Raw genomic sequence first — 21,168 nt, forward strand, 5'->3', positions numbered from 1 at the left:
TACGTACAGTGTTAAAGAAATATTACTTCTGAAAATATATCTTAGCAAAATATACATTTCTAAAGCCTATAATAGACACTAGAAACTTTAATGTTTTTTCCCCAAAATGTAAATAACAATATTTTTTATCAACTGATTTTTTAAAAATTAAAGTAACTAAATAAAAAATTACCTTCTGGATATATTGCTGTTGTATTCTACAAAGTCATACACCAACCTGGATATGATATCATCAACAACTTGATACTGAGTACTTTGTGCAAAGTTTCTGTGTTGTTCACTTAGAAGATGCTAAAGTTAAAAACAGAAGCACATGAGGGAATCCAGTACATCAAATTACAAAACAAATTAAAAACTCTCTCTGCTGCTCAGGCTGTTTTTTCCTAATATCATCTTGCCTTAACGTGTTTCATGACAAGAAGGTTCTATAATATTTCAAGAAAGGAAGGCCACCAAGAGTCGTTTACAAAAAGTTTAGCAGAAGTGAAGCTTTTGAGAGAAAAGGTCAACTTTTTCAGAAGTCTGTGGCCTTTCAGTGTAGTGAACTGAAGAGTCCCACTGACCCTAAGCATGAGACAGGTATTAACAGGTAACTAAGAAGAGGCTGCAGACAAGGCAGCACTTTGTACTTGGGAGCATTTTAAAAACACTTTTCTCCCCTATAATCATTTTTATCTTTATGACACTTCCTTAAGTAGAGAAAGGCTAGCATTCGTACTAATTTTACAGGTATAAAAATGAGCCATCAAGAAGCCAAAGGTCCCAAAGTTTTGGAGTCATGAAAGGTTTGAATGTAAGAGGGGCAGGGATGGTTTGGTTTGGTTTTGAAACTCCCAGGTCGGTATCAACACAAGTATTTCAAGGAGGGATAATTCCAATCCAGAAGTAATTCCAGAGGCCGTATTTTGTCCAATTCTGGATCCGAAAATAAATATGGGAAATGGAGGATTCAGAAAAGAATAAAATAAAAAATGAAATACTTGATCTCATGAAATATTAGAAATGAAGGCGTATTTAAGGTTAAAGATGTTTAATGTTGAATAAATAGATGTCTATCAAATATATTAAAGTTGTCATAAAGGGACACAGTCTATCTCCAACATAATCAATGATTTTTTAAAAAGAGGGAGGTGAAAAGAGCTTGAGTTCACCAGAGGATCAAGAAAACTGTGTCCTAAATCGACCAGTATGAAAACTCTAGAAGAGAAGAGCCATCTCCTTGGGGGCTTTTCCAGAACATTTCCTTGCATCAGATAATGGAGGTTCCACACAGGATGAAAGGTTGTGTTGCTCCACTTTTTTTTAAGCTATTGCTTAATATTGTTTTACTTGATGAATTAAAGAAAAAGATATACCTTTATTTTAGAACATAAATCTGTTCCCTCAAATTCTCACCACAGACTGAAGCCTGAGCTTTTGTGGTGGTTGCCATCTATCAGGAGGATGACCTCAGGCTGGTCATTTCCCTTGGTCTAGGCTTCAGTCCCTTCTGGTCTAAAGTGAGCAAGATAAGCTAGACTATCTTAGGTAAGTAAGCCCTATTAAGTACTCCCTGTGTCAGACTCTGTGCTAAGCAATGGGGATACAGAGAAAGTACAAGACCAGATCTCTGTTCTAAAGGAGCTCCTCTTCTAATGGAGGGATATGTCAGAGAAGGCACTGACTTGAGAGAGAGGGAGGAACCAGGAAAGGTGTATGGAGTAAACTTGGACTTGAGCTGACACCTGAAAGAATCCAGGGGGGCCAGGAGGCAGAAGAAATAGAAAGGGGCAAGGGTCTGAGAATTCTGTCTGCTTGTATACACATGCTAATGGACCATAAGGGGAAGGGGACACCAAGGACCCACTCTGCATTTGCTTCTAAGTGTAGGACCACTCTCCCAATTCTCAGGAGCTCCATCACATGCAAGTGTTCAGAGAAACATATCAGAAATGGAAGAAGGAGGAGAGGTGAACCCCACCCTGGAAAAGAGTACCTTTGGTCCTGTTCTCTGCTGCAGGCCCTGGGCTCATTTGTGCTAATGGCTAAATTCAGTGGCACAAACTCAAGCTTAAAGCCACCTCTATGGACATTTTCCAGGACAAAGGAAACAAACAGGTGACATTTTCTATTTACAAACAAGTTCTTAGAAGAACCATTTTTAGGCCATTTCAGTTTCTGTTGGGGAAGGGGGAAGGTCTGTACTTCTTCCTCCAAGCACCAAGTGCTGGCATCCTGCTAGAGCAGCAGAATCAGACTCACTATCAATGGTTGTGCAGGGATGCCAGGAATAATGGAACAGGATCATTATTATAAATACAGTAATACTGTTGAATTTAAACAAATTATGCAGTAAGTAAAAGTTAAACAAATTAATATAAAAGTTATGATTTTTATGGAATGTCACATGGGATCCAGAGTTGCTGGACCAAAAAATTTCTGAATTTTAAATGTTGGCTTTTAAAAAATAAGCTATAGATTTAACAGTTAATTCTGGCTCCAAAATTCCTTGGTTCAATTACTGTCTACCACTTGTCAAGTTCTGAATAATGGAAATACAACTATTTATCTATGAAGAAGTTTTTAAAATGCTGCTGTCTTCTTGTGACATCGCACTGTGCTAACACGGTGCGTCACTGTCCACGGTGACTCTCCCCAAACCCGTGAGCGAGCTTACGGCCTGCAGTGCCTCATATCTCTGGGAGCAGCACTCGCAGTAGCCTTTCTTCTTGTTCTCCCGGGGGCGGGGCTGTGCAGGGCCCTGTCCTTCGTTGGCTTCACCACCTGTTCTGTTCCTGTTAGGAGATAAGTGTTTCCAATGGATATGGGGCAAAATGCCCACACACCTCTCTACTTAGGATTAACATTCAATTTTCATGATAACAACTTTCCATTTGAAAATAGTCATATAAGTATCATTGAGATACTAAACTCTGTTATCTACCCTAAGTAAGAGAGGAAAGAAGATCAAGTTATTTTCACAGAAAATGCCCTTTTTGGTAGCCCATTCAACAAAGAGGGTTTAAGACTCCTTTTGCTTAAGCAAAACCTTTTTTTCATAGAACAAGCTAGTAATGTAATTAAATTTAAAGAGATGTTTCAAAGCAATTAATAAACTATTATTCTGAAACATCATGGAAATTAAAAGCACTCAAGAAAAGAACCATGTAATACCTCTGAAATATATTCAGAAGTTATGACAAAAAATTTTTGTTTAAAATGTTACCCATAAGTCAAAGAAATTAGATGACACAAAATCCAATTCAGTATAAACATTTAGAAATTCCAAGTCATCACGGAAGAAGCCAGTATAAGAAGAACATCCCTTGCTCTCAAGGAGCTCACGCTGGACTCTCCCTTTTGGTGAGCAAAAACTAGGGCCTCTGAGACCTGGGAAAGTTCACAGAGAAGATTAGGCAGCAGCTGAGAGCAGAGAAGGACCCCAAAATGGTAAAAGGAGTTGGGATGACAGGGTACAGGTGAACGGATGAAAGCAGAAGGAAGACTGTTGTTGGGCTGGGGAACAGTTAGGACTCCTGTATGGCTAAGACCCAGAACAGGATGTGAGAAGTCTTAAATGAGGGATCAAAGCGGTACGATGGATAGAGTGAATGTCCCAGAGTCAGGGGGAAGTGAATTCAAATCCCACTGCCACACCCCCATTTCACAATTGAGGAAACTGAGACCAAGAGGTGAAGTGATCTGCCCAGGGTCACACGAGTAGCAAATGTCTGAGGTAGCTCTAGCTCACTGCTTCCAGCTACTGCTCACTAGCTGTGTGTGACTCTCTGTTGATCTCAGTTTCCTCATCTGTGGAAATAATCAATGCATCTACCTTTCATACTGCTGGGAGAATCAAATGAGACAATACTAGTAAGGTGCTCTGTAAACCTAGAAGTGCGACAGAAATGTCAGTCGTTGCTTGTCCTTCATTTCTGAAGAGGACCATGACAACATAGGGTGATCTGCTGACTTGTGAGCCAATTGCATTTCAGTGAGGGAGAGCTGCACAAAGTCATCCAAGTCCAGGTATAAGAAAAGATGGTACAGGATACAGTGGGTGATCTCAGTATCTTCCTTGCCTGACCAAGCTCTAAACACTCCACAGAGCATGCTTCAGCCGCCTTCACGGCTGCTGGAATGAGCTGTTCTTACCTGCCCTTTCTGCAGGGGGAAGTCTTCACATGCTTGGGGTAGACACTCCCCTAACTCAATAAAGTGTTTAAGGTCTGTAGCTGCTCATCCACCTGCCACCCAACTCTCACCTGTGGATCCAAGAAACTACAGCCCATGAAGACCTGGTAAAAAGCTCTCAGCAGACAGGCTCTTATACACTAAGCAGCTATAAATGTCAAGGTGAGAAATCTGTATTTTATCCTCAAGACAACAGAGCCAGTCACCAAAGGTGTTTTGAGCAGGGGAGGAATATGGACAGACTTGTTCTTCATGATTGGTGGCTGTTGGAGGATACAGTAGAGCACGCACCAGAAGCAGGAAAATCAACTAGGAAGCTATTTTGCAACAGGCTAGGTGAGGGATGATAAGGGCCTGAGCACTGGGGATGGTTGGGGGCGTGAGGAGAAGGGGTAAAAGTAGAATTACATGCTGTAGGAGAAAGAGTGCAGGCCTCTAAGTCTCCCAGAGACCCAGGTTTTTGTTCCATTACTGAAGAACATGTGCAATGGGCCCAAGTTCCTTAACCACTTCAGGCCCTAGCATCCTCATCTGTAAAATGTGCTGAACACTCACTTCAGTAACAAACGCTACGTGAGATAATACACATCAAGTGTTCTGCAAACCTTAAAACACCGTAAAAATATCACCTATTATTTTGGTCTGTGGGAGTGAGGGAGTGAAAGCAGTTAAGGGTGGATTTAGGTGGGTTACTAGGAAAATGGTGAAGTCCTTAAAAGGATGTGAAAACAAGTTTGGAAGAGGGACTGATTTAGGTTAATATGGAATACATCGATATGTGAATCACCTATGCAGAAATGATAACTGAACCAAAGGAAGCCGATGAAATAAGCCAGGGCAGGATGTTTTGTCCTCAGGTCTACTGCTCCAAGGAGAGATTTCAGGAACTTTAAGTACATGGATAAGAAAACATCTCTATTTTCATCAACCTTTAACTGAAAATGAGCATTTCTTTCAATTACGAATATAGGTAAAATACCATAGTAGCATTAAGCTTTATCAGCCAAAGATGTTCATGACACAAAAAAGTCACGAACACTGGGCTCAGCTCAGAGGACTCCCACTCTTAAGGGCTAGACAAGGCATGGAGAGAGAAAGGAAGATTTATTAAGACTGACTTCTTCTGGTACCAGTCCAGGGACACAAATACAAGCAAATCAAGGAAGTCGGTTCCTGTCCTTGAAGAGCTTAATGGGAGAAAACAATACATGAAGGAGAGTTGGAAGCAGGGGAGGAGAGTTTGCAGAAACAGAGAAAAGCTTACAGCGCCAAGAGTTGGTTTTTTCTTCACCCTGCTCAGCTTCAAAAGCAAGATCTATTCAAAGTAGTAACATGATAGAGATTAGCAGAATATAATTATTAAAATTAAAGATTGAAACCAACCTTTGTTTAGCTTGTGCTTTTCTCTGCAGACTAGACCTTTTATCCAAATCAAAAGGACTGCAGGGCTTAGGAATGGAATAGTTTATCAGAGGTATATTGGACAGCTGAAGGTAAAATGGTCTGTAATGGCTACAAGATGGGGGAAAAAAGAAATTTTAAGGTAAAATGAAACAAATAAAACTGCTTTACAAAAAGTTTTATATTTCAGGACCAAATATTTCATTTAACTATAAATAACAAACACATCATACATTTGCTTAGATCTTAAAGACACCCAAGTTAACATGTGACAAGGGCAGAGACAATCAGCTAACTGGTATAGCTAAAAAGACAAGGACTGGACCTGAGTACACACAGGGGACATAGGGAGCTTCCCTCGATCAACTCAGGGAGGCACTTCTCAGCAATGAGCACTAAGAGATTAGGGATTTACCCAGAGCTGGGAGACAAGAGAACCTGAATCTACCAGGTCCTCTTGGCTAGCCTGCTGCCCCACACTACACACATAATCTTCTGACAACATTTTTAACTTCCAAGCTTAGCTTAGTTTTCTTTGATCTATGAGAATACAATTATGGCATGTGAAGAGAGCCCTTCCCATCAGGGTTAAAACCAGCAGAGCCTTTGTGTAAGGGGCTTCTATAGCCCCAGTGATATCTGGTGACATTCACCAGATGATTCTGAAAATCGGAGGTGAAAAGACGATAAGAATATCTTCTAAATGAAGAGCAATTGGAAAAACCTGCCCCAGTTATTTTTCTTAGGAACTCTGGTCTCAAGAGTCATAGCACATACACACTGCATATGTTGCTGGTGCTGTTTTTAGTCTTGTCTGGCTCTTCAAGATCCCATTTGGGGTTTTCTTGGTTGCCATTTCCTTGTCCAGCTCATTTTATAGATGAGGAAACTGAGGTAAACAGGGTTAATTGACTTGCCCCAGGGTCACACAGCTAATTAGTATCTGAGACTGGATTTGGACTCAAGTATTCCTGATTTTAGGCCTTATCCACTGCACCACAATCAATGCTTGGTGATTAGTAAATAAAAGTGTGCTCAGTTCTCGAGGTTCTTCTGTTAAAATCAGTTTTAACAGATACCTGCTCTCAAGCAACTGAAAACATGTGCCTTTTTAGATTGGTCTGTAATTTTACTGACCTAGGAAACTCTCAAGGAAGTAAAATCCTTCTACCAAAACATACCTATACTCACTCTACAACTTCTATTCCTATAGAGCTGCCATGGGCTCTGAGAGATTGTGACATGTCCAAGGCCACACAGCCAAGTGTGTGTCTGAAGCAGGACCTGAGCCCAGGTCATCCTTACTCTAAGGCTGGTTCTGGTCCACGAGGACCTGATGCCTCTGTATTTAATTCTACCTCAAAACCACGCGATAATGAACTTTTACATCTTATAGCTCTAGAAGAGGGGGAAGGCATGCTAGTGGTCAGGGGCAGAGTGGTATGGGAAGGACATACATTCTGACTTTTCATATTAACATATGAAACATCACCCATATGGTTTTCTCAGGTCTGATTTCTAATTACCACTGTAATCAAATAAGCCACCTTCATATTTGCTACATCATATCTGCCTTTATATGGCATTTATCCTGAAACAAATCCTATTTTGAAACTTATCTTTTCTCTAATTAAATTTACTTTATAGAATGTAACCACACAACCTTAGTTTTTTCCTTTAAAACTGTAAAGTAGAAACCTTAAAACAAAATTACTTAAAATATTTCCTCCATTTTTACTTTGGTGTTACACTTTATACTTACTGGCTTGAATCTTCCACCTTTACAAATGGCTTTTTGAGCCTTCCTGCTGAGAAACACACAACACATTCTTTTATTATTAAATACTGAATCTCATAGAGTTTAAGTAATTAATCCATTATCATACTGGTAGCATCATAGTCTAGTTCTTTTCACTTACAGGCTTGAATTTTGCTGCCAGAGCCAGAGTATCATAAAAAGACACAATTTTACTAACTTTTGTTTTAAAAAAGACTTAAAAAAAAACTTTTAAGATGTCAAGATACTTACTTTTTGTTTTCTGAATACCTAATCGTTTTCCCTGAAAGAAAGAAAAGATGGCTAGTGTGAAGATTCAGTTTAAGAACAAGGTCTTTTACTGTAATTTGCATTGTCAATGTCTTTCACTAATCAGTAATTCTAAATGTAAAAAACAGGAATGTCTTATTGTTTTGGGTACCAATGCAACTCATAACCTTTCCCTGCCTTAGTATGGTAGTCAACTTTCTGGTAAGGAGGGTCTCCAATCCAGAGAACAGGCTGTACCCTTAGTCTTTCCCAATTCGGTAGGACATGGTAGAACTCAAACTCCATACAAACAGTCTGTGATTTTCCAAGGATTGAGCCATGCCCTCCCTCTCATGCTGTCAGTGAGACTTTGTTGAAATCTTCTGGATTAAAAACCCGGCTGACATAATGGTTCCCATTGACATAGAACATTAGGGCTTATAAAGAGCTTTCTCTACAACTCTCTGAGGGAGGCGGCACAAGTGTGATCTTCACTTTCTGACAGAAGAAATGAAGGCCCCCAGTCATGCAGGCTGAGGCCTACGGAAGTTCCACATTTAGAGACTTTTATCTTTCTTGTTTTTAATCCCACATTGCCTTCCTGGGGCCTCATTTATTCATGTACACATCTGTTAAAAATAACTTGTACTTAATTATTTTTTCCCCAACTAATTAGAATGGTTTTTAAAAGTCTTTCCAATGAGGATGTTGAAGGAAACAACAATCATAAACAAACAACGTATCTCATTACCTACTGAAGAAATCAGTAATAGGAATTTCCTTTTAGAATATAGCCAAGACCACTTGAAATTCTACTATAATTATTTATGTATCAACAAAAAGACTATCATTTAAGACAAAGGCTGTAGCTTGGAAATACTTAACAGGTTTAAATTTCAGCTTAAAAGAATTCATCAATAATTGTCAGAACTGTTCTTCAAAATTACATAGGTAACAAATCAAGGCAGTCACTTAAATTCACTTCACTAATTCATTCTGAATACAATACAGAGGAAAATAAAACTGGGTGATAACAAAGCAATTAGAAAATTAGTTTAAAAAATGCTCCATCCACCATACACTGTACTGCTTTTCCTTTTATATAAGCTAAGTGAAAACAAAAAAATTTTAAAGGTAATAAATTATAGGGCAGGATTTTGTTTAATCAAATTATAAGAGGAATGGAATACAGACACATCAAGAAGGAAGTCAGTTATTTTAACCAAGTACAAGGATGGAAGACTCCTCTTATAAATCCAACTTACTACAAGTCAATTCAATAAACATCTATGAAGCACCTATTACACACTGAGCCCTGCTCTGGGTGACAAAAAGGAAAAAGGCCTGGCCCCTAGCAAAGTGAATACAAATCATTTCTAAAAGTGGGGACTGCACTAACCACTGAGGGAGACACGATCTGGATCAGGAAAGGCTGCTCTGAATTCCCAAATACGGGAGGGAATGACACGAACAGATAAAACCCAGAGCCATTCCCCCATAGGTAAGTGGTCAAAGAAAGAATCACATAATTTCCACAGAAGCACTGCAAACTAGAAAGGGTGACAAGACAGAGGCATTGGAGGGTGCACAGCGCACAGACTCAAATTCAAATCCAGCCCCAGCTACTGACTTGTTGTGCGACCCTGGGCAAGTCATTGTAGCTGTTTGCCTCAGCTTCCTACGCTGTAAAATGGGGATAAAAGGAGCCGTTCTTTACCTGCCAGGGGTGTTGTAAGTACTGAATGAGATAGCGTTGGTAAAAGCATTTAGGATAGTGACTGGTACCTAGCAGGCACTTAAATGCTAATGCTTCCTACTCCACATCACTCACAGATGGCTGGGATGCAGAGGACTGAACTTCTCTCCAAGCTTTCCTTTATAGAGAGCAGCTCACTCCTGTCTGTAGCTCTGTCAGCTTTCAGCTCCAGGGAACAACAAGTCCCATGTGGCACCCCCACTCCCACCCCTCCTTGCTTTTCAGATTCCTGTTGTGTGCTGCCTTTCCACATTGGACTGTAAGCTCCTTGAGGCAGGGACTTCCTTTTTCTTATTAGACACTGACTATGTGAAAAAAGTTGGAGCAGTCACTGTGGAAAGTATAGCAGAAGGGTAGCCATCAAATAATTCAGGTTCTTGAGTACAAGGGAATACTTTTGTGTAATAAGAAATAACAAACAAGAAGAAAAATGCGTGAAGATTTGTAGAACTAGTGCAGAGTAAAACACCTAGAACCACGTAAGGAATGACTAAACACAATGACCAAACATATACCCGAAAAATTCGTTAAACTCAAGTGGAACTCTTAGTGAAGTAAAAACCCACTTGGGTCTTGGAGACAGGATGGTCAAACACTCCTCCTCCCTCACACCAGAGTTGGATAGACCAGGATGGCAGAATATTGGACACAAAGTCAGTGCAGTGTCTGATATTTTTGCTCAACTGTTTTTCTTTGTCACAAGGGAGGGTGTAACATAGGGGATGTGTGAGAAGCTACTGTGAAAAAAAGAGATAAGGAATAAAAACCATTTTAAAAAATAAGCTAAGGTCAGTGGGAGAATTTTATATTCTGAATACCCAGCAGGGAAAGAAGATCCTTATCCTTGATTAATACCTCCCCATGGTATCCAAATTCAATTAATCATGAAGTGATTTTTGTTGTGTCAGTTATAACAGAATTTGACCTTCTAGTACAAGGTTTACTTTATGGACAAAAAAAGCTTCATTTGTCCAGCACTCGGTCACTGGACTAGAGACCAGTATTTCTGGGATCACCAATACAAATCTTTGGTAAACGATTAATGATCAGGTAATTTGGCGGGGGGGATGGGTTATTTCCTTCTCTGGAAGAGTCTGATCTTTGGTTTATAAGGTGGTCATAGGCAGTTTTACTTGTTTCATCCTTTAACAAACAGAAGGCAGTCTAGCACGTTGAAAAGAGAGACAGTGGCAGGAGTTAGATGACCAGCTTTGTTTCTGCTACAATCTAACTCACTCCTACTGAGTGTAGTTTCTTCACCCATAAATAAGAGGGATTGGTTAGATATTAGGACTTTAGACCATGAAGCAATCTAATTCAAATTCCTGAAGACATGGAGGTACTGAAAGACTACGAGACTTGCTCCAAGTGCCACAAGTAGTAGTAGATGCAGAGGGGGATATATGACCATGCCACAAACACTCCTCCAGTCAGTAACTTATGTGAGTCTATGATCACAACATGTAAACCACTGCCCTTTCAATTGTTACTACGCATGGAAGTTGAGAAGAAGCAACCAGAAGACAACATACATTTAATTAAGAGAAATAAAAAAAGTGCATTTACTAGCCTCTAATCCTCTAAATTACTCAGTTACAAGACTTTTACTTTAAATGCCCACACTGTGTAAAGCACTGTGCCCAACATCAGGGAAGACTGGCTGCTAATGAGATCTTGCCCTGCCCTTGTGACATGTAACAGCAGGAAGGACAGAGTCAAGGTATCAGTATCTGCACTAAGCTGAGACAACAAATGAAAAAGGACAAGATCCTGTGCAGATTCTCACCCAGCCTTACAATCAATTTTAAATGAAAAGCAGTAACACATGGCATCAACCAGAACCCTCCATGGCGGTTCTTCGGGCTTCCTATGAAGGGAGCATTTTCCCTGAGTTGTTTCCCTTAGAAAGATCCAGGAGAAGGCATATCATTGGAAGTAAAAGCAGCATGGCAAAAACATGATTTTGCTCAGATATTTTCCTTCTTTAATGATTTCAGATATTTAGAAAAATACTTACCACCTCTCTAACAGATGTGCTTGATTTCTTGATCAGATATAACTCTTTTTTCTTTTGTTCAATATAGTATTTAATATCTTTATTAAAAGAAAAAAGGGTTTAAGGTTATTTTTCTTTTCAGAAATAAAAATAAAGTAGAAATGACACTTAGTAACATAGAGTCCAAATAGGAAATTGGATGTGAATAAGCTACAAATAGGAACATTCCATGCAACATAAATACTGCTGTTTTTTCTACAACTGGTTCTAAGATTTTTTCAACCAAAGGGAGGGGGAAAAAAAAACCAATACCATCAATATGAAGAATTTTCACTCCCCAGGATAAAGCATTTGACAGGATACTATTTGAAGGGATGAATTCCTGTAAAAAGTAAAGGCTTTTTAGATAATAAAATACTTTTTAGAAAAGTCTATTTAAAGTGCTAAATACTACTACACTGAATAAGGAAGAAGAAATAAGGTATTTGCTTTATTTGACTACCAGAGCATCATTTGTCAATCTGTTTTCTGTCCTTTAAAGAAGTCTTTGATAGAAAGACAATCAAAACTACTCTAGATACTACAATACTGTTAGAAAAAAGTTAGTATTCCCCTTTAGTTCATGTCTTTGCAAGATCACTAAATCCATGACTTTAGTCAAAACAAATTTGTGGTTGGCCATCTAAATCCAGTCCAGTACACCAGGCATCTAGCAAAAATTTACTACATAAAAGTACTGTGCTAATGCTAGAGATACATGGACAAAATGAAAAAAAGTCCCATCTCAAGGAGCTTATATTTTACAATGGGGAAATGCCACATAAGCATACTCGTAATTGAGGAGGGAGGCACACTAACTATGGTAGGGGAGAGTTGGTATTAAGGAAGGCTATCAATAGGAAGACGGACATGAAGGAAGCCTGAGAGGCTTAGGTAAACAAGGACTGCCTTTCAGGCTTGGGGAACAGACTGGGATGCCAAGTACTGGCAGCAGCAACTAGGTCAATTTGACTGGAACAAAAAATGCATGAAGTAGAATGTGAAATCAGTCTGCAAAGGTAGGTCAAAACCAGACTGAGATGGGCCTTTGCTGTGCCAAGCGGAATTCATTTTATCTTAGAGGTAACAGGAAGCAAGTAATTTTGGAACAGGGGAGTGGTGTGGTTAGACGTTTACCTTAGAAAGGTTATTTTTGACAGCAACGTAAAGGATGGATTTAAGAGAAGAGAGAATGGAAGCCAGCAGTACAATTAGGAAGTTGGTATAAGAGTTTGGGTGAGAGTTCATGAGGATCTAAACTAGGATGGTGGCTACAGGAGTAGTAGAAGGGAGTAGATGCAAGATATGTTGTGGGCTGACAACTGACTAGATGGGGAGAGGTGAGGAAGAGAGATTCAAAGATGAAATGGAATATGTAGGTCCAAAGAAAAATGCTTGGAAAGAGGGGGATGCGTTCAAAACAAATAGGTTCGTACTTTGGATGAGGGGCAGGAAATTAGATACGCTTGGAATATTTCAAGTCTGCTATGCATGCTGTACTTGAAACCTTTCCAGGTTTTTAGACCTTACATAACAATCAGATCATTGTAACACTTAGTAGGATTTTCTTTGGTGGCCATCTGACTCTTGGACTGTCTACTGTTTAATACCGAGAAGTTTATCGTACTTAGGTTGGCCACAAGGTTTTGATTCCTGTGGTATAAATGAAGGAGACAAAAATAAAGAATGAAGACAAAGGGTAGAAAATGATCGTGAGTTCCATCTCCAAGAGATGTCAGGGATTGGATCAACTATTAAAGACTAGATTAGAAAAGATTAAAAAGACAGATGTGGCCAGGAGAAAGGCTACCTCTTGCTCAGAAACTGGAGCAATAGTTGCAAGGGGTGGTGAGTTTTGATTTTCATAGAGGATGGTGTGTTTTCTTGTGAAATAGGTGGTGATATCCTTTGCTGAGGGTGATAGGAGAGGGGTGAGATAGGAAAGAAAGTCTGAAATAGCTACTGTGGAGAGTATGATTAGTCATTTGGGGAACAATAAAAGGATTGTACTTGCACTAAGAACCCAATTCTGATTAGATAATATTATTAATATGTAGTGGAAGCAGTTAGCACAGTTGGCTGACCTCAACATTCTTCAATCAACTAGTCAATCAATAAGCATTTATTATGTACCTATTAGGTTCTAGGAAGCCATTATGCTAGGCTCTATTATGAAGCAGCTATGAGGAGGGGAGGACAGTGAGGGCCTCTGAAGGTTGGAGTTTATAGAGGTGAGATTAGTTGGAGGACAAGGAAAAAAATGAAGCCAGAGCAGAGATGATAAAAGGCTAGAACAGGGAGAGGTGGATGAGGTTGAGATCACAATGAGGAAAAGGGGTTTACCTAGGAAGACTAAAACACAGGGTGCCATCTACTACAGTGTCACCAGGGTAGGGGCCTCTAGGACGAAATTCCTCTATAGCATAGCTCAGTCCTTTCTCTGAAATTACAGCCTCACTGACTTGCCCAGGGTCACCAATCAGTGTGCCAGAAAGGGGTCTCTCTGCAGCCAACTCGCCACACTCCCCCTCTGACTCCAGGTCTTGGGACCTAATTTTTCTCCAGAAGGAGAGAAACTTCAATTAGGCAACCTTGGCCAATGGTGACCTTGGATCACAAGGCTAAGGGCAAAAGGAGCCAGGAGTCTGAGATAGAGATGCAAAACAGGATACAGATTTACTGTTTTCTAGAGAAATCTCTTTTCATCACTACTGGTGACAGAAAATGTAGCTCCAGAATAGGAAAAGATCTCAAAGGACAGATCTCTCCACTTGCCCAAAGTGCGTTAGTGACAGCCATAAGATCACCTGGGGGGTCACACAAAGAGACAGAATTTGAATTGGGGTTCTGACTCCAGAGCCAATGCCCTTTACCATGCTGCCTCAAATAATGATTTGGATGACATCACTTAGGCACCCGATGTGTTGCATGAAAACAGGGAAATAGTGCTTAACAAGAAATATGGAAGGGAAACTCAACTTAATGAAACTACAAACAAAATAAACCCAAATTGCAGATAATATTAATTGGATAATCAAGGATAGATTTTCAAGATATCTCAAAGGGAAGATAGCAAAAGAATGGGTAAAATCACAGATGGAATCTTTACCAAAAATTTGACTTTTTAGTTGCAAAAATACAATGAGGTGTTGAGTCTTTAAAAAGATCACAAAATGTTCATCTTAAAGTAGATGATATGCTCTAAAAAAGGAGATACATGACACTGACTTTGAATAGAAGTGTGTCATGAGTAGCTAGCATTCCAAACATCAACATGAAATTAAAACACTATATGTAACTGAACAGTGAAATTTTTCATTTGATTATTGTTAAAAATTTGCCAACTTACATGTTCCTTGATAGCTTTTTCAACTAATAATTTTCCTCTGCTCATACATACCTATGGGGGGAAAAATGGTTATTTGTAAACTGAAGAAAAATAAAACCTAATCATTTTAAAGAAATGGCATTTCTAAGAAGCACAGATATAAGTCAGAACATTTCTAAAATGACTACTGCCGTAATAAAAACAGATGTATCCCATGGCTAATTATAGGACAATAACTGGATATAATGGATAACACAAAGATAGCCCCATCTTTCCAAGGATTAATAAAATGCTTAGTAATAGATTTATGTAGCACGCGATGTTGAATCATAGGATCTCAGATTTGGAAGGGACTTCAGAGTCTATCAGACCAATGCCTTTCTGAAGCATAGATCTTTTCTAGAATACCTTGAGAAGTGACTGTATAACCTTTGCTTAAAGGCCTCCACTCCTGGGGGCTCATGACTTCCCAAGTAGGCCACTCAGGTCCTACTTTGCTCTAATTGTGAAGAAGAAATCTTCCAGTCTAGTTGTCCCAGTTATGGACTCTAGGATCAAGCAAAGGAAGCCAAACTTTAGTTCCTCTTCTACATGACAGTCCCTCAAAGATCTGAAAATTTTAATTCTTCTAAGTCTTCTCTTCTCCAGGTTTTGCTGATAAATTTTCTCCAAAGAGTTTCACATAGGTTCTTACTCAATCTTCACAATGGCCATGTATGACAAATAGGCAGAGGATATTTATTATCAGAACTAGACTTGAACTGGTACCATGTTCTGCTCTCTTCAGTACACCTCTCAGTTAAGCAGCACTGAAAATGTTTCTCTAAACACTTTCCTACCTTTACTTTGTCCCACTGAAACTATGTTTGTAAACAAAAGTAAATTTATTACACAGTTCTAGTTCCTAATACAAAAGGTCCAATGGCCTTTCCAATAAGAGCCCATACGGACAGCAAGGGTGTCAATTCTTTAAAAGTTACTGTAGAAGCCACTAAACCACCCCTCTTATTTGCTTGAGGCAGCTAGGGACTATAGTGGATAGAGCACTGGACTTGGGTGTCAAGAACAGATGAGTCTGAATCCTGCCTCAGACACTTACTAGTTGTATGATCCTAGGGAAGTTGTTTAACCCCTTTCTGTCTCATTTCCTTATTAGTAAAAGGGGTATAATAATAGCACTTTCTTTTGAGGGTGGTTGTGAGGGTGAAATGAGAGAATATACGTAAGATGCTCTGCTAATCTTATTATTATATCGAGCGTGTGTGTGTATATGTGCTTTTCCTTCCTTCCTCTAAGAAAAGGTGAGTAGTCTATTCTGATTCTCCTTGTCTCTCTCCCCTTTTCCCACCTTCCCAATCTTCCACACACTTCCCCACCTTTCCCAGTTCCTCAAACTGGCCATAAAATGGAACCGAAACACATTTGCTGCTTTTATTGAACAGAACGCATGTTTCCTCAATTTCAAAATCAGGCTACACAGGTCTTCTATTTCTCCCACTAAAACCCCTCACATCCAAATCATGTCACTCTGTGTCCCGGGTGATCTTGAGCTAGCTTCCTCTGTGGTACTCTATTAAGGAGAGCCCCAACCCCAAACACTTTACTACCTTCTTCTAGTTATCAGAGGCAGTATGACATACGATGTAGAGCTGCCAAGTCCTGTCTCTGACACACACTAGTTTGACGAATCTGAGGAAGTCACTGAACTGTAACGGCCCAGGGCAAACGTAGGATTCTTTTAGTTGCAGAGAAAGGGCCAAGCTGCATTGGGAGAAGGCATTCTTCACTGAAAGCACCGCATACTGAGATAAAAGGGCTTTCCCCTATTCTTTCCCCTTTTGCTGTCATTTGAAAAATGAAACGCATCTGGAAAGACTGGACAATATTCTGTAACTACTAAAGGCATAAGCAATGCATATTTGCATAAGCATCTAAGTTCAGAGATCATGAAACTGCCTTGTCTTCAAAATGATGGGAAATGAAAAGAGGATTCGCACATGTTATGAAGAGGAGCAACAAAGTTAATTAATATAAAGGCATAAGGTTTAACTTACTGAATCTGGAGTCTTGAATGAACTTCCATCACAGCTAGGGTGAGGTGAAGTGTTTCCTCCTGTATATGTTGATTCTGGACTTGGGACAGGAGAAATACACCTCAATGTCTGAGCATATTTTGCTTCCTTTTTATTTGAAATTAGGTAACTTATATCTTTGCTGAGAAATTCTTCAACTCTCTAAAAAAAAAAAAAAAAGAATCAATATTTTTGAAAAAGGTAAAAAAAATATCAAGAATGTGTTATGCTTGTGCTACTTGAATTCAAACGAATTCAGTTTAGTGCCCTCTAGCTTACAAATGATGAACCCATCCAGCAACATTTGTCAAAAAAATCTTTTTAATGTAAAGGTCTAATTATAGTAATGAGATGTATGGTTTATGGAACCAACATCACAGATAATACAGATTCTATACAAGCGTCAATCTATCAATCAATCATTAGATCAAGAAGCAACTACTGTCTCTTGTGCGCCTGCCAGGCACTGAACTAGCTGTCCCCCCCACCAAAAGAAATGACACAGTCCTTGCCTTCAGGTAGTCATGTTTTATATAATCATTAAGATAACCACCAAAATGTAATAAGCATAAAGTAAGTACAAAAAGGAAAAATTAAAATAACGTTATGTGATTTGGAAATTAGTCAATGCCTTAAGAACAATAAAAGAGAATATTTCCTCTTGAGTCTAGTGGCATACTAGACTCGAAATGACACCACCTTCTTTCTTTTATAGTAGAAATAACTCTGCTCTCAATCCTATCTCAAAATAGGGCATAAAATATGCTGAAACCAAATAAAAACTAATTTAGGAAAAATGTTTAGTCATGCTGATAGAAACAAACACACAACACTATACAAAAAAAAAAACCACCCTAAAACATTTTGTAGCAATATTTCAAAGTTCCAGCAGATGGGGATGTTACTACGTAAAAGAAGACTGTCGTTAGACGAAATAGGCTATTCCCAAACTTCCAGACCAGAAGGAAATCTGTGATGGAAATATCAAAGTGCCTTCCTCCCCATTTTTAAAGGAGATGTAATAATAACAGACATTTCCCTAGCATTCTAGATTTGTCACATGATTCATTTTTTTGTGATTTGATCCTCACCACACTACTAGGGGTTTGCTACTGTCCTGTAGCCTCAGGCTGGCTGGGAGTAACAAAACAGTTAGGGATTTGAGGCTTAACCTGAGCCTGGGGCTCTGGATTGCCAGGAGTCCAGAGACTGCTACAGGACTACAAATGACCTGCATGCGCAGGGTCGGCAAGTTCATACTCAGTAGCTTTTCTGATTCAGTCATCTCTTGGTTTTCTCATTTATACCATATTATAACAAAAAGGCTGGACAAGATCACCCGGGATGCCAAGATGCAATGTGGACTGTCACTGGAAGCCCTATTGGTTCTTCCTAAAATGGGAAGCTAGCTGTACTGGAATAACCGCAGTCACCACTAATATTTGTGCATCAACAAGAGCCTCAATGGCCCCGAAAAACAGATACTCTGGGTATTTCCAACTGTTTTTAGGAATGAAAGGATAAGTAACTTGTCTCTGACCACAGAGCTGGTGCTGAGACTATCTTTCAGGCTATATATATATTTCAGGCTATCTTCGATGCTATTAAGATTTAAAAATTTTTTTTTTTAATAAAAAGAAGATATTGTTAGAATGATGGAAGCAGGGGCTGGTGATGACCCGTACAAGGAGGCTAGAGGGCTTGGTGGATAGAACATAGGACTTGAAATCTGGAAGACCTGAGTTCAAATCCTACCTCAGACACTGTGGCTTCCTCATCTATAAAATGTAGATAATAAGAGCACTTATCTCCCAGAGGTGTTGTGAGAATAAAATGAAGGAAATGCTTTGTGAAAAGTGCCACACAAACCTTGATGATGTCTGCTGTACTAAATTAAGACAAGCTTACCATGAGGTCGGGTGTTATATTTTTCAGACACAGGAACCCCTGAGGGTCCTTAATATGCCTATTAAGTCAACGAAGTGACTAACTGAGAAATTACTTTTAAGTTCCTCTGCTTACCATCCTTCCATATGGGCCCAGGAGGGCATGTGGACAGTTCAAAAATACCCTGGTAAAGGAGCCCAAAGTGCCTGCTGTTTGGCAGGGAAGGTGAGTCCAAGAATGGCAGCCCCAGACCCTAGGGAAGCCAGGTTTTGGTACACTTGAAAAGCATTCTGAAGAGTTCAAATACACTGAAAGAGACACTGCCCTTTGGGTTACTGCTCAGATGCTCCTTTCTTCAAAAAAATAAGCATGTTATTCTTTCCATGAGAATTTTTTTTCCCCTCAAATTAAAGCTGTGGTGAATTTTTTTGGACAAATTAAGTCACCCTCATTTAACTGCAATAAACACACCCACTGCCATAGCAGTGTTTAGATGGAGGCAGTCACTGCACTCCAGGGTCTTACATTCTGATAGGGAATAGGGGAAGACAACACACACGGGGAGAGGTATCTAAGGAAGAGAGTTTTGTGGTAGAACATGTAAAGGAAGATGTTACTTGACTCCACAGCAAACAGGTGGTAAGTGGACCGGGTGGACAGCTGATTGGGACGTGAACTTGTGAAGCAACTCTCCCTATGGAAATGTAGGTCCTCCTGATTCTGTACCTCTCGTTGTTAATGACCACACTCTTACTGGTATTGCTATAATGGTACTGAGATACATAGTAGGTATGAGTAGATTCCAACGAGTAACTCAAGTCAAATAAGAAGACATCAAGGAACCATATGACCAGAAGAGAAGCAGGAAGGAAGAGGGATGACAGGATGCCAGCTCAGTTACTCTTCTCCTGGTACCGCTGAGCTGAAAGTGAGAGCCAGGAGAACTCTGGGTAGGTGCTCTGGGACAAACAACAAGAATGGAAGTTTCCATCACTGGAAGGCAGTCAAACTGATGAGATCAATGATCGCATAAGCACTAATGCTGAAGTTACTTTACTGTTTTGTTAACTTTTGGGGATTTCAGTCAAATGACATCCCTGGGAACCCTGCAACTCCCACCCTATTCAATCCTAGTTGATAGTGACTGAGTACCGGCAATTAGCCCACTTGGCCTATCTCATCCATTGGCTGGTCCTAGATACCAGACTTAGCAAAATCATATAGCAAGTTTACAATTATGTGTAAATGTACATAGTAAAGATTGTAGGTAAAGTGCTTAGCAAAAGTTAAGAGAACCTAAATCAATAATGCAAATCTTTTTACCTGTAAGGGCCCTCAAGGGTCATCTTAAGTACAACCTAGCTGAAGCAGGTACAATGAGGGGTGGGGAGGGGTGTGTTACTGAGGATCATCTTAAGAGACTGAGAATTCACCCCCTTCAAAGGAACCCAAATCTAATTTTGGACACTTCTAATAGTACAGTTTTTCATCATTTTGAGCCAAAATTTGCATCCCTGTGAACTGGCTTTACTTTTGTCCTCTAAGAGGAAGTAGAATAAATTTAATTTTTCTTCCATTTAACACCCCATCAAAATTTTAAAGAACATAATCATATATCCACTTAAGTCATCCCAGTTTCTTCAATCAGCCCTTATAGGGTAAGGCTTCTAGTCCCCTCATCATCCAGACTGCCTTAATCTATGTGTACTCCAGCATGTCAGTGTATTTTCTAGATGAAGCAGGCAGTGGTGAACAGGGGACAGAGATCAACTGAGTCAAACTACACTGTCCACAATACTGTGCTTATGTACCGACATTAGGCAGATCAACTTTTACTTTCCTTATTCCTTCATTCTCCTTTCTTTTTGGTTTCCTGGTTTATTCACTGTCTCCCTAGCTGTTCTTGATGATGTAAAAGTCATATTATGCTTTGTCTCCAAACCTGGAGATATCTTTTATCATTACTATTTCACACAGACATGTTATAAAGGAGTCCCTCAGTCTCTTAGACACTAGCATAGGAAAGCCACAAACTCGGCAGAGAAAAAGACTAGGTAGAAGAATCTAATTTCAGGCAGTGCCAGGCTACTTTGGTGTATATCTGGCCGATTCCCACTGGGCTTGTTATCCATTCACCCTCCAAGTCCTTCTCATTTAACCTTGTTCTCTAAGCAGTCAATAGAGAGGCGGACCAGCCTGTTCTGATGCAATTTTGTATTTCAGGTAGAAGATGAGAAGAATTTTTACCTCATATGTAAGATAAAACATTTATCCTATTAAATCTCATCTTATTAGGTTTAGCACATTATTCCGTTCTATGGAATGGGCTTAGTTTTTTTTGGATCTTAATTCTGTCACCCTAGATGTTAGTTAACCTTTCCAGCTCTGTGTCAAAAAAAATCAGTATTGAAAAAGCAGGCAATTTTCTATTAAAAAAGTATTCTTACAGGGATTACAATTTTAAGTACATATATAAAAGCCAATGACAGG

General features: G+C 39.5%; 1 protein-coding gene across 5 annotated transcripts in view; it reads right to left on the reverse strand.

Annotated features, from left to right (window-relative positions):
• Positions 1-21,168, reverse strand: part of DBF4 (DBF4-CDC7 kinase regulatory subunit) — a 35,778-nt gene that overhangs the window by 1,785 nt on the left and 12,825 nt on the right. For 3 of the 5 annotated variants that reach the window (XM_072651593.1, XM_072651596.1, XM_072651594.1), the window contains 9 exons: positions 16,774-16,953; positions 14,741-14,791; positions 11,665-11,734; positions 11,374-11,450; positions 7,604-7,634; positions 7,337-7,382; positions 5,557-5,685; positions 2,657-2,774; positions 173-291 (listed from right to left, as the gene is read on the reverse strand). In XM_072651593.1, the coding sequence (XP_072507694.1) occupies positions 173-291; positions 2,657-2,774; positions 5,557-5,685; positions 7,337-7,382; positions 7,604-7,634; positions 11,374-11,450; positions 11,665-11,734; positions 14,741-14,791; positions 16,774-16,953 (821 nt within the window). The remainder of the gene's footprint in view (positions 1-172; positions 292-2,656; positions 2,775-5,556; positions 5,686-7,336; positions 7,383-7,603; positions 7,635-11,373; positions 11,451-11,664; positions 11,735-14,740; positions 14,792-16,773; positions 16,954-21,168) is intronic. The other 2 variants (XM_072651595.1, XM_072651597.1) reach the window with 1 other exon arrangement.

The sequence above is a fragment of the Notamacropus eugenii genome, chromosome 3, assembly GCF_028372415.1.
Source record: "Notamacropus eugenii isolate mMacEug1 chromosome 3, mMacEug1.pri_v2, whole genome shotgun sequence".
NCBI lineage: Eukaryota > Metazoa > Chordata > Mammalia > Diprotodontia > Macropodidae > Notamacropus > Notamacropus eugenii.